Raw genomic sequence first — 16,648 nt, 5'->3', positions numbered from 1 at the left:
TTGCTTTAAAATAAATTCCATCTCAGTCCTTTTAAGATTTCTCTAATTCTCTCATATTTAGCAATTAACAACTTGTAGAATTTTTTAAAAGTATGCACAGTGAAAACAAATATTAAATGTGTCCTTCCCTAAGTATAATATGCAAAAGTCATTCTTGGTAGACTTCATAAAAAATTTGGAAAGGAAGAATGGACCTACCTTTTGCTTATATTACCTAATTGACTGCCCACGAATACAATATCACTATTTGTTATATGGAAATGAAATAACTTTAGGACAATTCAAAAGCTTGTATTTCTCTCAGAGTTAAGAAAAATGTTATTACTATGAACTAAAGATATCATATAAATTAAACAATCAGTAATAAATTGGAGGTACAGGGTTAAAGGATAATAAAGATAAAACTCACTAGTGGTGTATTTGGATTATCCTCTCCAGTTTCAAATCTGACCTTAAACCCACTCAAAGCAGGGCACTATCAAGTTCGATGTTCCTTAAAGACTATGTCTATATTTGTGTGTCACTGATTCAGAAGGGATCAAACACTTTAGGCTATTCATTTTAGCCGTGGCACTGGTATATGATGGCAACCTCAAATACCAGGCCTACAACTAGTGGAACACTTCTTAATGAATTTTCTGTGATGAATTGGTTGGACAAACATTGAATCCCATTTGAATCGGTTTTGCTCATATAGACACAGCCTTTAAGTGGAGGGACTAAAGCAGGCAAGCAAAAAAGGGATACGAAATAGCAAAAGCTTCACTGAATGAGGTAAGCATGCATGCTTTTACACCTAACATCGTTAGTGCATTAGTTAGGTCTACCCAGCTGCAGCAGAATCAGGCATCACTAGAGCATCCATGAGCGCTAACGTTTATGGTTTTATAAGGATGACTTGTGAAATTACACGTAAAACAATTTATGAAGCTACCACATAAAATGGTGACCCTCTGATGAACCCAAATGGATATTTTGGCCACATCCAGTTCTGTTGCCTTTGTGTAGATCCACTCATCACACAGAAGAAAAGCACTGATTAATTCCAGCAAGCAACATATACATAGTTGTCTACATTTTTTCAAAGTTAGGAAATTGTTTTCTCATGGGAATGTTCTTTTTTATTAGGGTGAGGCATTTTATCACAATAAATGTGAAAATAAATGTAATCTGCATGCAAAAGACTAGAAGTGCATTGGAATCACACTGGGAAATTTTCAGTGGTCACATTTAACTCATATTTTTATGTGCTTTTGTACTCCAGTGAGACTCTATATTGATTAGTTTCATCTGTTTTCTTACTACTAAATATTGTCAAATATTTTTGAAGATGTAAGCATTTGTGACAACATGTAAATCACTAATTATAAGTCATGTTCTGTTTTTCATACTTAAGTGGCCGCTAAGTTTAATATCAAAATTTAAAGGATGAAAAAAAATGTTGTCTGGAAAACCTTTAAAATTTTGATAGTTACAATAATTGTACCTGTGGCTTTTACAAACAGTAAAGTGTAATTACAAAAATACCTTACGGTATTGTGCACTTTTAAAAGGTACATCACATTCACATTTATGCATTTTTAGAATATGCCTGACATACAAATGTGTATTCTTTTTACAGCCAAACGTATTTGCTCACATTGTATATATAAAATTATTAGTCCCTATGTAATCATGGTTATTGGGGTTTCAAAGCCATGTTAAGTATTTTTTCCTCAAAAAACTGCAAATTGCTTCCATTGTCATAAAGTAAGAAGTGTTAAAACTTATTTATTTTGTGTAGATAAAGAATATCATCACAGGAGCTCATCCCCCCTCATCCCCAGGGGTCACATATTAAGCAGTTATAGAAAGAAGTTTGCAATTGACTGTACCTTGCATGGCAGCACTATCATGAGGCGTCCCATTGTTTTCTATTTCAATATCTGGAATTCCAGTATCTGAAATAAGTGACATATGAGATTAAGGTACAATTAGGTGGTTCCTGATTCCACTTAAAAGGGAAAACTCCAGTAAAACTCTACTGGCTTACTGGAGTTGGTCCTATAGATAACATAAGACCTTGGGTGGCATTTTTGTTTGTTGTATTGTTGTATATCTGTTCGTTTTTAATGGTAGGAGGGAGGATTATAAACTGTAGCTGAATTTTACAATGGAGCCTGTATTTCTAGGTATATTACAAATGCTTCTATTTTTTTCATTCCCTAAAAATAAATCTTAGGGAAATAATCTGTCCATTAAATCCCTCTAAGACTATTAGGTTAACTTGCCCCCATCCTCATGGTATATTTTACATTTGTAAGATGTGATAGATGATATTATCTATGATATATATATATGTACACACACATACACATACATTTAGTGTACAAATATATATATGCAAATATATATACTATATAAATATATAGATGATATTATCTGTGATATATATATGCACATACACACATATATGGTGTACAAATATATATATATATGCACAAATATATATATTATATATATGGTAAGTAAAAGTGAATACCAAAATACTCATTATGGTTTGTGGTCTTTATGTAGTACTGGCTCTAGGGGCAAATGTTTTATGATTGTGCTTTTCAGGTAAAAGCTAATAATTTTGATGTAAAAAGGTTCTGCTTGTGTGTGTACATATTTACTTGAAATTGAGTGTGAGTGAGATGAAACAACGTTATGTGGCCTCAGAATTAAAAATGGAATTAGAAAAGTTTGGAATTAAGGGATTTCATAATTCAAGCACCTCCTTTTACAGAATCTGCAGGGATTTACTTAGAACATGTTTCTTCAACCCAGTACTTCTTAAACATGGCAACACTGATGCAATCTGCATTAAAGGAACAAGCATTGTATAGATAATCAAAATACAGTTCGCCAAACATCAGCATATTCTAATATGAGTGGACCTAATGCAGCCACATTTTAGGTGCTGGGTGGGTTATAAGCGTAATTGCTTCTACTGCAAAAGTCAGTAGGATTTCTTGTTATTCCAAGGCTATTTGTATCTCCCAAACAGTGATTATTTTGACTGGGTTTAATTCATGATCTAAAACACTTGGCCTCAAATTGATTTTTAATCATTCCTGGACAAAATATGTCTGTGTTTCCCTTTCTCCCTTCCTTTCTTCCTGCCTTCCTCTCTTTTTTTTTTCTTCTATTTTTCTTAAATCATTTTTGCTTTGTTTACCTTGAGTGTGAAAGTCCAAATCAGATGTTACCTTTTAACATCCTCAGGCCACTGTCACTAGTGGTGGTTTGCTTAAGTGCCTGCTCCACTTGCTCCCGGCGCTTTGATTCAAATTCCAAGGCTTCCTGCAGTTTTCTCTTGGTTTTTTTCTCCTTCTTCAGGCGCTTTTGCATGGTAGCTGAAATGTAAAAAGGTAGTTTGCAAAGACTTGTTCAATGAAATAGGGATGACAGTTTTGGTGAATTATAAACCACAGATACAGGTATAGATAGATATGGAAATGTTTCACTTGACATATAATCAACATTCTTTTTGCCCTAATTTTTATTAGGCTCATTTAAAGAATACGTCATTTACTGTAGTTCAATTACACAATTGACTTCTTTCTATTTTCATATTTCCAGACTGCATGTTCTGTAATACACGTGCATTTGTATGATGGTGGCAGTGGTGGTGAAGAATTGTCTTTTACTTTGACTCTCTATATGCATTTAATGATTCATTAAACATTTTCTAATTCTCTGAAAGAGATACTCTTATTTATCAGGTTGCTTTTTACTATTCATATTTCAAAATACAAAAAATCCTGAAAATGTCTATTAGGTTGAAAAATATAACCTTTAAAACTGAAAATGGAAAGTGTCCATTTCTCTGAAATGTTACCAGTTATAAAGGCAAATATCTATCTGTTTAATATACATATCATCAGTCTCTCTCTCTCTCTCTCTCTCTCTCTCTGCATCTCTCTTGCTCTTTCTCTGTATATGTATATACAGTCATAGGCTGCATAATGATTTTTCAGTCAATGATGGATCACATATACAATGGTGGTTCCATAAGATTATAATGCAGCTGAAAATCCCTATCACCTAGCGACATTGTAATCATCCTAATGTCCCAGTGCAATGCATTACTAGTGGGTATGTGGTGTTGCTGGTGTAAATAAATCTACTGTGCTGCTAGTCATGTAAACAACAAACTTTCAAGTAAGAAAAACACTTTTATCTCAATTTTATAGATGAAGAACCTGAGTCCTTGACAGATCAAGAAGTTTACCCAAGACAACATAGCTACTAGTTTTCAAAGCATGAAGACCAAAGATCACATAGGTAGTTGTTCCGAAGCCTAAGGACCATATAGTTGGCCAGGGGACCACAGTAGGTGACCTCCAAGGTTTCTTGTAGCTATATTATTGTAAGATTTTAAGTGTTTAATCTGCAAAGAATATTATTGTATGTGTATAAGTGTGTTTGATCCAAGTAACACAGTCTGACTAGTAACCAAAAGGGAATTAGGTAGAATTTTTTTCTAAGTGTGGAACATTGCTTTCTTCAATTGGAATAAACAAGTTATAGGTATTATTTTAATACATATATAGTTTTATATGTAGTTATCTGTATTTTTATATATGTAGTTACATATATTTTTCATATATAATATAAGTAATATACATACATATCACACATACACAGTCATAGGCCGCATCACACACGAACACAGTATTTTTACTATATTTTTGGAGAGATGTTACTTTACAGTCATAATATCAAATTTCCCTCTGTCTTTTCCATCCTGTGACTTTAGGTAAAGAGTAAACTCTTTGTCATAAAAAGTTGGGTATACTGGGTGTGAGATCTTTAAGGAAGTATAAAGAAACTTTAATAATTATCTAGAACAACTATTGTAATAGGGGAGAATACTGAGATTCAGAGAGATTAAGTACATACTTTTTATAAATCGATAAAGATAACAGAGTAGTTTTCCATAATTATGACAGTCATTGCATATAAAATGCTGAAAAAAGTACTGGGCTACATATTAGACACTTGATAAGCATTAACCCTAGTAGTATTAGTAGTCATGATAATAACAGTAGTAGTAATAATGATAGTAATAGTATTAGTGGTATCATTATTATTATATTATGATAAATGCCAAATTTATTAAATACAAATACTTCCCAGAAAATTTGACAATAGATACAATATTACACCTATCATATCTAAATAATTTTAAGGGACAATAGATATGAATTATAAATACAGACATGATGGGTCTATAAAAAGTCAGTGAATAGAAATCAAAGTAAATAGATCCCTAAAAATTGCAAGCCAATTTTACCATATGTAGCAGATTTTCATAAGCCAATTTAAGAATCTTATTATGTTTAACATATAATTTTTTGATTTTTCATGTTAAGAAACTCTCGACTAAAGAAATGTAAATTATGACTGTTAATCATAGTAGTCTATTTTGCATACCAAATATCAGAAATATATTAATTTCTCCAAAGTTTAAAAAGATCGTTTAGTCTTTGTTTTGTAGTATTTAATGAATGTGACAAGTTAAGCAAAACAGTTTTAATTATTTTTAAATGCAAAGACTAAGTTTCCATTTTGAATGAAAGCAATGATTCCTAGGCCCTAAGGAACATATATAGTATGTTGTCCATCTTATAAAACAAATTTCTTAGTAAAATATGCTACTTTGAATTAGTATAAAGTTAATAGATTTCATGCAACTGTAGTCATCTTTCTTTGTTCAGGAAGTTATATCTAGATTATGGATTTTCACTTCCTTTCTTTTCCTGTCTTTTCCACTCTAACTCTTTCCCAATTTTAGGCTTTGTGACCCTTCCACAGAAGAGTAAGCAGGGAAGGGAAAGAAGCTGAAATTCATAAATGCCATCTTTACTGCTGTTTAGTATTTTATGACAAATATAGGGAAGGTGTGGAAATTATTGACTAAAGTGAGGTTTTTAACTTTCTGTGATTTTGATATAAACTAATCTCATTTATTCCTTACTGTAGATAATCAAGTGGCTACCCCTAGTTGGAACATTAATCCTATTTGTGAACAATTCTGAATTTCTCCATTCTTTCCCTTTTGTCTCCACCCCTACTTCTGCTACTGTAATTCAGTCCTCTTCACCACTGCCTGGATGACAGCAATCTCTTTTTGCATATATTTTTCTCTAGTTTTACATGAACTCTCCCAATCTATTCCCAATATCATAGCGATCAATCCAATTGAAATCAAATCAGATCATTCCACTGCTTATCTTTTAATGCTTCACATCACCTACAGGATAAAGTCCAAGATTTTACATGGTTAAAATTGTCCTTCATAATTCAGCTTCTACTCCCAACTTTCTCCATCATCTCCCACTAGTCACTTCAAAACCCTCAAAGATATTATAATAAATTGTATTTAGTTATCCATGTGTGAGGTTTCTTGTGCTTCAGCCTTTGCTAACTGATACCTCTGTCTAGAGTGCCCAAATCACTCAGGTTTTCACAAGCTTTTTTGTTTTTGCCTTCTGGTCTTTCAACATTCAGATTCAGCAGTGAGCATCAGGAAGACTTCCTTAACCACCATCAGCAAACTAAGCTAACTACCCAATCTCTGTATAATCATATTGACTGGGCATGATTGCTTTTGTCACTTTGTTTTAAAAGTAAACGGTTGCACTAGCTCTCTAAAACCTAAATCCCTAAAAAACACGAACTGTGTTTTTAATTCATGTTGTAATCCCAAAATCTAACACTGTGCATGGCAAAGAGTAAACATTTCATATGTAATGAATTGTTAGATTATCTATATTCAGGTGAACTTTATGAAATCGTGAGATAACAGTAAAATATTCATGTTTCCAAATCTACAACTGGCCCAAAGTGCAGACATAACTCACTTTCTTTTAGTATGAGAGATGGCATAATTTCTTATGTTTTGGCTTATACACAGTACCTAATTCTTAGCTCATTACTTTTTTTCAGTAATTCCAAGATATCTCGAAGAAGTATTTCTATTAGTGTTGAAAATACATCTGAAATAATATTCACTCTATAATTGAACTTGTAAAACTTACTTCTGCTTTGAAGCTCAACTGCAAGTTGTCTTTCAAGGTTTTCTCGAATTTCTCTCTCTCTATAGAGCTCCAGTCGCAGGTCCTTCTTTTCTTGTTGTATCTGCTTCTCCTGGATGCGAGCGTTATCCAAAGCCACCTTCAGTAGACCCTGTCAAAGTACAGGAAATGACATGCAGTTCATCTTATCTGTTTTAACTTATTAAATATAAAATAATATATGTAGGTGCTAATGTCTTGTATTACATTTATTTTGTTTATAGAAATATTGTTGACCTGAATGTTGGTCAACAGAGTCTCCACGGAGGACAGACTATCAGCAAAAATGAATGGTCCAGGAAATCCAGCGGGCAATGCCTGCCCAGGAGTCAGCTGTATCTTGTCCAAGGGTGACTTCATTACTGGAATTTGAACTGGTACCTCTTCTGCAAAAACAAAATTAATATCAGAAGGTTCACAGAATAAGAGATCAAAAGTCTCACTAGGACACCTCTACTAGGCATCTATAAAGATTTTGTTTATAAAATTAATGACTGACAGTCTCATAATTAGAACTCACATTCTCCAGCTGCCTCTAATTTCAGAAGATAAGCATATAAGTAAAGAACTTGTTAAAAATGAAACAATGCTTATGACTAAAAAGGTATAAAACCTGAAGAAAAAAACTCAAGATACATATAATTGACATTTGCATTTATGAATATCTATAAATTAAATATTCAGATCACTTCTTGGAAAAATATAAGCAACATTTTATCTTTTCTCTCTAAATCTATTAATCTATTAATCGATTTAATTATCTTGATTAACAGCTTTATTGAAGCATAATTTACATGCAATAAAATTCACCTATTTTAAGTATACACTTCGTTTTTAGTAAATTTCGAGAGTTGTCCAATTACCACAAATCTATCTTAGAACATCTCAATTCCCCCGTAAAGACTCCTCATGTCTATTTACAGTTAATCTTCTTTTCTACCTCAGCCCCTAGAAACCGTTAATCTGCTTTATCTCCAAAAGTTTGCCTTTTCTGAATGTTTCATATAAATAGAATCCTACAGTACATGGTCTTTTGTGTCTGACTTCTTTCTCTTAGCATGTTTTTTAAACTTATTCATGTTGTGGCAGGTATCAGTGGTTTATTTTTATTGCTTAGCAGTATTTCATTTCATGAATATTCTACCTTGTGTTTAAATATTTTCTAGTTGATGAGTATTTGGATTGTTTCCAGTGTTACTTCTTATTTCATGAACTATTCCTTATCAGAAAATAACATGTATGACATAAAATTGCAAGTTATATCTAGTCTCCCCTTCTATTTTTATGTTGTATTCTTCAACATTCTCATTACTCAATAAAGAGATATGAGTAGAAATTTTGTTTATAAATGTTTTATATTTGCTTCAAACAGATACACCTTATTATAAAGGAAATCCCCTCCTACTTTGAGAAGCTTGAATCCTGGGTTATTCTGGCTGACAGTCTTTCATATGACCTGTATGAATTTGATACATATTCTTCTGTAACAACATATGTAAAAAGAAACTGCCAAAGAGAGATAATCTTGAGATGTTAATAAAACAAATTCAGTTACTCTTAATTGGGTCCAACAGCAGTGCATGTTGGGGTGAATCATAGCACCTCGAACAGTTACTCTGCTCACTGGAGTCTCTTAATTTCAGTAAGAGGGCATAGGCAAAGTTTGAAAAAGATACATCTGTCTGGTCAGAAGAAAATTTCAGTGACTCCATATATTCTGAGACTCACTCAAGAAAAAAGATGTGGCTTGAATCTAGACATAACCAATTTCACATGGTTTAGAAACAAACAAAAAAATGTCTATTGATTCTGGTTCCTGTAGATATGGAATATGGATTTGTCATGTATTAAGACTTCATTTTTCAACTGTAGGCAGTCTACATATGTAGTGTGCACAGTCTTGAACCCCACGGATTTCAGTTTTCATTTGCTGTGGAATTTCTTGTGTGTAAAGTTAGTTGGGCCATCCATTTGTGGGAAACTTCAGTGAGATCACTTAGTACTATCTCTGAATAAAAGATTCTTAATATATATCACCTCTACACTTTTTTTATTTTTTCAAACCAATAGGAATTTTAACAATGCTAAATGATTGTATTAGGATCAACAGTTTCACACTGTTTGAATCCAAATGTTAAAAAGAGTATTTGTTTATTGACTTTAAATATTTCAATAAAATGCATAAACTATACCATTAATTTTCTTTAGTACAGAAAGCTATAATGAGTAACTGAGGGAATGTGTTCTCCTTCCGGGTCCACAAGGGGGTGTAGTTTTAAGAGCAAGAACTTCCCAGTTCCATGCCCCACTCCCATCTCTCTCCATCCGGGAAGTTTAATGGTTTAAATTTCGCTGGTGCGGGAAGAAACAGAAAGTCAATCACTCCAGCGGAAGTTCTAAGGAACTCCTTTCATTAGCCTGGGGTCTTAGAGAAGGTGGGGATTCTTCCTAGGTTAAAGGTCCCCCCCCTTTTTTTTTAGACGGAGTTTCATTCTTGTTACCCAGGCCAGAGTGCAATGGCGCGATCTCGGCTCACCGCAACCTCCACCTCCTGGGTTCAGGCAATTCTCCTGCCTCAGCCTCCTGAGTAGTTGGGATTACAGGCATGCACCACCATGCCCAGCTAATTTTTGGTATTTTTAGTAGAGACAGAGTTTCACCACGTTGACCAGGATGGTCTTGATCTGTTGACCTCGTGATCCACCCACCTCGGCCTCCCAAAGTGCTGGGGATTACAGGCGTGAGCCACCGCACCCGGCCAAAAGTCCCCTTCTTCTACACCCCTTCGGACTCCATGTTTGGGTCCCCTTCATCGAACACTCCTTTCGTGGAAGCCATCTTTCTCTCTCCTGGATTTCCCTTCTGGGGTCCCCTTCCACACTCTCTCGTGGAATCCTGTCTTTCCCTCCTAAACTCCATCTCTCTATTCCCTTCTACTCAGTGTGGAAGCTCTTTCCTCTTCTGGATTCCATCTTTCTGGATTCTCTCACTCTGTGTGAGAGTTAGCTGTTTCTTTCTCTCTCCTTCTCCTTATTTCTTTTTTCTCTCTCTCTCTCTAAATAAATAAATCATTTTCTACAAACACTTCTGAGTCCACCATTTACTGGGCACTGTGCTATGGTCCCCTCTCTCATTCTTGAGATGGCAGGAGACCAAGAACTGGAGAAATGTCTTCTCAGGGGAACTGAGGGGCCTCCCCTGAACCCCAACATAACTTCCCAGGAATTACTTTTTAAACTTTAAAAACAGTATTTAGTTTCCAGATGCAGGTGTTTTCTACGACTTACTTGTAGTTTATTTTCATACTCTTTAGTTACATAAATCTGAATATTTAAAAATTAACCCTATACTCATAAGACATTTACTTACTTTTTTTTTTTTTTTTGGTAAAGTCAATGGTAGGTTTAGAAGACCTAAATTATTCCAGAGAGAATCAGCACATTATCACAAATTTTGTGACCTTATTCATCTTATGTGGTTTCATTTGAAGTATTATCTCATAAAAACACTATTAAAACATGTCTTAGGCAGCAACTCTAATGTTTCTAAGGTACATTTCTCGATAACTAACCACATAGTGTTATGCTTCATTTGCATTGTTTGATGTCTATATTTAAGTAATATTTTTTCTTCTTAATGTGAGTGCATTAAGTGGATAGAATGACTTTATGATGATGATATATCAATATTTATAATAGCTGGAAAGGTTCTGTACTTTTGTATTGATGTTTATAAATCTTAAAGTATTAATTTATGTAGCTGGGAAAAGCTACTATTATAAAATTAAGTTCTACAAAGTTAGAACATTGACTTTCTGCTGATTCAGAGACAATATAATTGTTTCCCTGAACAAATACCTTGTGTCAAGGATAGAGTTCTTAAAATAATGGATTCATTGTTACATATCACCTACACATATCTATAACCTCAGTGGCGAGACTCGGAGGGTCGCTTTACAAACAAGATAGCTGAAAAGGAAAGCAACGCATTCAGTATGCATAAAACAAAATTATAAGTACATTAAATTTATTGGAAGTCTTCTATTTGAAAATAAAAAATGCCATTAAATTTGCTGAAAGGAAAATTACTATTGACGGTGAAGACAGGTAGCATGGTCTATGGTTTGTAATGTTGCTATACAGTAAATTGGAGTTTCAAAATAGTATTACTCTTCTTTAAAGAGATAGACACAGCTGAATTAGGTGTTGCTTGCTGCAGTGAGGATCAAATACAAAAGGAATCATATTTCATCAGACCTAGTCAACACCAGGAAAATAAATAGAAATATAAGAGGTATGCAGGCAATGATTCATTTTGATAATCTGGCCCAAGAGAGACACATAGAGACAGCACACGGATCTAAGCTTCTATCAAAAGACAAATAGGACACTGAGGGTGGGAACTGGGATGACAGTGTAGCAGAGGTCACATCGATTTTCAGCAGCAGTTTTAACATGGATGAGATAACCCTGGACTCTATTTGGCCCATTGTTCATACCTACCTGTCCCACAAGCAATCAATTTCCTAGTCCTAGAAAAAGGGCCGTAAAGAAGAAGGATTCTCCTTATGACTTCTTATGATTAAGTTTCTGTGCTAACCAAACATGCTTTTCAGACCAAGGTCACATTGCATGTTAAGGTCCATCATAGCCCTCAAACTAGTAGAAGTGTATTATCTTTTAGTGTATGCAAGAGGAAACTGTCAAACTATTCATCAGATGTTTTTCCTTTTTAACTCCTTTGCTACAAAAATGAATGGTAAATACATTAGATCAATTTCAATCTTATAATGTTTTAACATCTGAATAGCATTTTGCTCAGAATTTAAGTAAGTGCACTGTTATATAGGAATTTACTAGGTAGGGTTGGAAAATTCTATTGGCAATACAGTTTTAAATGGGCAAGTACTAGAAACACAGAATACTAGTTAAATAAGAGCATCTCTTTCTAACCCCAGGAAAAAGGGCTTTGATTATTTTGATTTAAAAGGCTGATATTCAAAATGTACATATCAAAACCTTTATCAGCATATAGAACATAACAGAGTAAACCACAAAGTAAAGATAGGAGAACTGCTATCTAGTCAAGGACATGAGTGACCTCTCCAGTTATTGAAGCAAAGTGGAAACCACTTTTATTAACCCTATTTGTTAAACCTGCCATACTTCGTAATAGCACTAGGGAATCCACTTAGCAAATAAGCTCTTCAGTTTAATTTTTTTCTTAGATCCCAGATGAATAGATATAAAAGTTGACAAGAACTTTTGTGGAAAAAAGATAAATATATATAGTGAATGCTCAAAAATAGAAAAATAACCCAGAAAATTAAGTTGAGGCTGCTAGAGACTCTCTACATGACTCCAGTGCTTATTTTCCCACTTTTTCATGTAGTTAAGTGTTTCTTCTTTCCTCTGGGCTTTACGGATTGACATACAGGAATATAAACTTAACCGATTAAACCAGCGGTAGAAAAATGTAGCTACCTGCCAGGTCATCAGTTTTATTCTTCAATAAGAAATTTACACTTTATTATTTTGAGAACTTTTCTCTAAAGACAGCTGTCTCAAAAGACTCTTTTTTTTTTTTTGTCAATGTCATTATTATTACATTCAGGACAAGCAAGACACCTGCTTCCCTCTAACAAACTGAGGAACAGTTATAACAATAAAATGACCAACTGCTGTATAATGTGACTTGCGTGGATATAAGGAAGGTTACACAGCTTCAGTGACTCCTCAAGTGTTTCCATCATCTAATGTGGAAAAGAAAAGCTTGATCCCCAAATTGTTGTATTTCTTTAAGGAAATGAAATAAAAATAACTCAGATAAATGAAAACAGAAAGCTGGTAGCAAAGGAATAAAGGCCTACCAGACTGAGAAAGTGACACAGAGAGTCTAACACCAATTATGCCTATTTGCTATGGATCCTTAGATTAGCAATTTCATACAACAAGGTTGTTTATAAATTATGCATTAGAATTCAATCATCTTTCAGACAAAGTATTATTCCAATAACAAATATTATGTCCAGTGAAAGATTTGGAAGAAGTATGGTACCTAGTTCTTGTCATTAAGGAGTGGATAGATTAATTAGGAAAGAAAGTGGACACTTAAGATTGAATCTTGTTCATGTGGCATAGAGTGTTATTTACCTATAGGAGTTCAAATGAGAGATCACTGTAGTTTAGTATGAACCCTCAAAGTAATCTATTCACTCTCTAGCGGAAAGACATTTCCACTGCCCTTAGAATAAAGTCCCACAGAACTTCCACATGATATTAGGTGTTCTAACAAGAAAAGGTTCCTTGTGCCAATTAGTGTTGACAAATCTGGTCTAAACAGTATTTAACAATTTTCTTTAAAGCTAGGATTGCTAGATACATTACAGGGCGCTCAGTGGAATTGGAATTTCAGATAAACAGCAAATCATTGTTTAATATAGTTATGTCCAAATTATTCCATGGGGCATCTTTAGACTAAAAATTTATTTCTTATTTATCTGAAACTCATATTTCACAGGGCAAGGTTTTCCTTTGTTTTTAACTTCCTAAATCTTTTAAAGCAGGACATCTCAGACTCCATCTCACAAATCACCTCTAAAGAACTTACTCAAGTAACCAAATACCACCTGTTTCCCCAAAACTCATTTCCATAATAAATTTTTTAATGATTAAAGTGCTAATACTAAATATTAACATATGTTGTATGTTAAGACAGAAAGCAGAGAGCATAATGAAGAGAAAAATGCACTGGAGCCTGATTGCTTGGGTTTGAATCCCTGCTCTATGACTTTTATGGCCTGGGGTAAGTTACTTAACCTTTCCATGCCACAGTCTTTTTAGCTGTAATTGTAGGATAATACTAACACCTACTTCTTAGGTTTGCTATAAATATTAAGGAGCTACTATTACCAAAATTAATAGCATAATTCCTGAACAAAGTAAATGCAATATAAGTGTTTATTAAATAAATTAAATGGTAGTTGAAAATTTACAGAAGTGGTATACAGTCATATATTTGACAACCTAAGCATCTATTAACACCTCATGAAACACCACGTTTGGAAATATACTTCTCTAGGTAACCAGCTTCACCTTAAATTACGCCACTTTTACTTTCCTAGTCATGAAAGGCCTGAAGAGACAGGTCAGGGGTTTTTAACCAGGAGCAGTTTTGCTCCCCAGGGCACATATGGCGATAGTTAGGGAGATGTTTGATTGTCAAGACTATGCACTGCTGACATCTAGTGGTAGCGGCCAGTGATGCTGCAAAAACCCCCACAAAGCATAGGAAAGCCCTTCACCCCTGACTTTCGCTGGGTTCCCAACAATTATCTGGCCAAATGTCAGTACTGGTTGGGAAGCACTGTTCTTTCCTATTTTCATATAGGAAAATCTCAAAGAAAGGGCAGTTAACTAGATTTCCCCTTCTACAGGTTGAGGATCCCTTCATGGAAAATCCAAAATCTGAAATGCTTCAAAATTCAAAACATTTTGATCTCTGACATTAAACCACAAGTGGAGTAATCCACACCTGATACAATGTGACAGATCACAGTCAAAATACAATAAAAACTTTGTTTCACGCACAAAATTATTAAAAACATCTTATAAAACTACCCACAGGCTGCGTTTATAAGGCGTATATGAAAATTAAATTAATTTCATGTTTAGATCTAAGTCCCATCCACAACATACTTAATTATATGCAAATATATGTATATGCAAATATTCCAAAATCTGAAAAACTCAAAATCAAAAATGATATGGTTTGGATCTGTGTCACTACACAAATCTCATGTCAAAAATCCTCAATGTTGGAGCTGGGGCCTGGTGTAAGGTGATTGGATCGTGGGAGTGGAGTTCTCATGAATGAGATCTCTCTATTGAAAAGTGTATGACACCTCCCTGTCTCTCACTTCCTCCTGCTCTGGTCATTTAAGACATGCTTGCTTCCCCTTTGCCTTCTACCATGATTGGAAGTTCCCTAAGGCCTCCCCAGAAGCCAAGTAGATGCCAGCATCTGCTTTAAAAAGGCCCATTTTCTGGTGAGGAATTCAAGTGGGCAGAAGAAATTTGCATAAGTAAAGAGGAGCTAAAAGTTAACAGCCAAGACAATAGGGAAAATGCCTCAAAGGCATTTCAGAGACCTTCCTGGTAGCACCTTCCATCACATGACTGGAGGCCAAAGAGGGAAAAAATGATTTCATGGGCCAGGCCCAGGATTACACAGCCCTGAGTAGCCTCAGAATACGGCTCCCTGCATCCCAGCCACTCCAGTTTCAGCCACAGCTAAAAGGGACCCAAGTACAGCTTGGGCTGATGCTTCAGAGAGACAAACCATAAACATTGGTTGCTTCCAATGTGGTGTTAAGCCTCCAGGAGCACAGAGTGCAAGAGTTGAGGACTGGGAGCCTTTGCCTAGATTTTAGAGGATGTATGGAAAAGCCTGGCTCCCCAGGCACATGCAGCAGGGCTTGAGCTCTCATGAAGAACCTCTAGTTGTGCTGAGCAGAGGGGAAATACGGAGTTGGAGCCCCCACAGAGTCTCCACTGGGGCACTGCTTAGTAGTGGAGCTGTGTGTGGGGGGAGATCACCATCCGCCAGATCCCAGAATTATGAATCCACCAACAGCCTGCACTATGCACCTGGGAAAGCCACAGGCAATCAACGCTAGCCCTTGAGAGCAACTGTGGAGGTTGAATCCTTCAAAGCCGTAGGAGCAGAGCTACCCAAGGCCTTGGGAGCCCACCTCTTGCATCAGTATATCCTGGATGTGAGACAGGAAGTCAAAGGATACTTTTTGGGAGCTTTTTGATTTAATGACTGCTCTGCTGGGTTTCAGAATTGCAATGGGGTTTGTAGCCTATTTCTCCTGGACAATTTTTCCCTTTTAGAATAGGAGTATTTACCCAATGCCTACACCTCCTTTGTTTTTGGAAGTAACTACCTTTTTTTTTTTTTTTTTTTTTTTACGGGTTCATAGGCAGACGGAACTAGCCTTATATCTGTGTCCTTACCTACATCTCATGTCAAATTGTCATCCCCAGTGTTGGAGATGTAGCCTGGTTGGGGTGATTGGATCACTGGGAGAAAGTTCTCATGAATGGCCTAGCTCCATCTCCTGGTGCTGTTCTCATGTTAGTGAGTGAGTCTGTTTTCATGAGATCTAGATATTTAAACATGTATGGCAAGACAGGCTTGCTTCTCTTTTGCCTTCTGCCATGATTGAAAGTTTCCTGAGGCCACGTAAGAAGCTGAGCAGATGCCAGGATCATATTTCTTGTACAGCCTGAAGAACCATTACCAATTAAAACTTTTTGCTTTATAAATTACTCAGTCTCTGGTGTTTTGTTAAATGCAAGAATGGACCAATACAGAAAACATGTCTGGTCCCAAGCACTCCAGATAAGGGATTTTCAAACTGTAGAGAATGTAATAACCTTAATAAGAAAAAAAAGTCAAATACTAATTTAGAACTAACAACATTCTTTACAAGGTGTGTTTTAGAGTTTTTATGCATTTCATTTGGGATTGCCACCTGC

The 16,648-nt window shown here is 35.2% G+C and overlaps 1 protein-coding gene across 1 annotated transcript in view; it reads right to left on the bottom strand.

Moving 5' to 3' along the window:
• Positions 1–16,648, bottom strand: part of DACH2 (dachshund family transcription factor 2) — a 263,525-nt gene that overhangs the window by 13,746 nt on the left and 233,131 nt on the right. The window contains exons 6-9 of the mRNA XM_074391534.1: positions 7,341–7,489; positions 7,068–7,215; positions 3,231–3,377; positions 1,875–1,940 (exon numbers count right to left, since the gene is read on the bottom strand). Of these exons, the coding sequence (XP_074247635.1) occupies positions 1,875–1,940; positions 3,231–3,377; positions 7,068–7,215; positions 7,341–7,489 (510 nt within the window). The remainder of the gene's footprint in view (positions 1–1,874; positions 1,941–3,230; positions 3,378–7,067; positions 7,216–7,340; positions 7,490–16,648) is intronic.

Source organism: Saimiri boliviensis, chromosome X (genome assembly GCF_048565385.1).
Source record: "Saimiri boliviensis isolate mSaiBol1 chromosome X, mSaiBol1.pri, whole genome shotgun sequence".
In the NCBI taxonomy this organism is placed as follows: domain Eukaryota; kingdom Metazoa; phylum Chordata; class Mammalia; order Primates; family Cebidae; genus Saimiri; species Saimiri boliviensis.
This window is presented reverse-complemented; position numbering and strand designations above follow the sequence as displayed.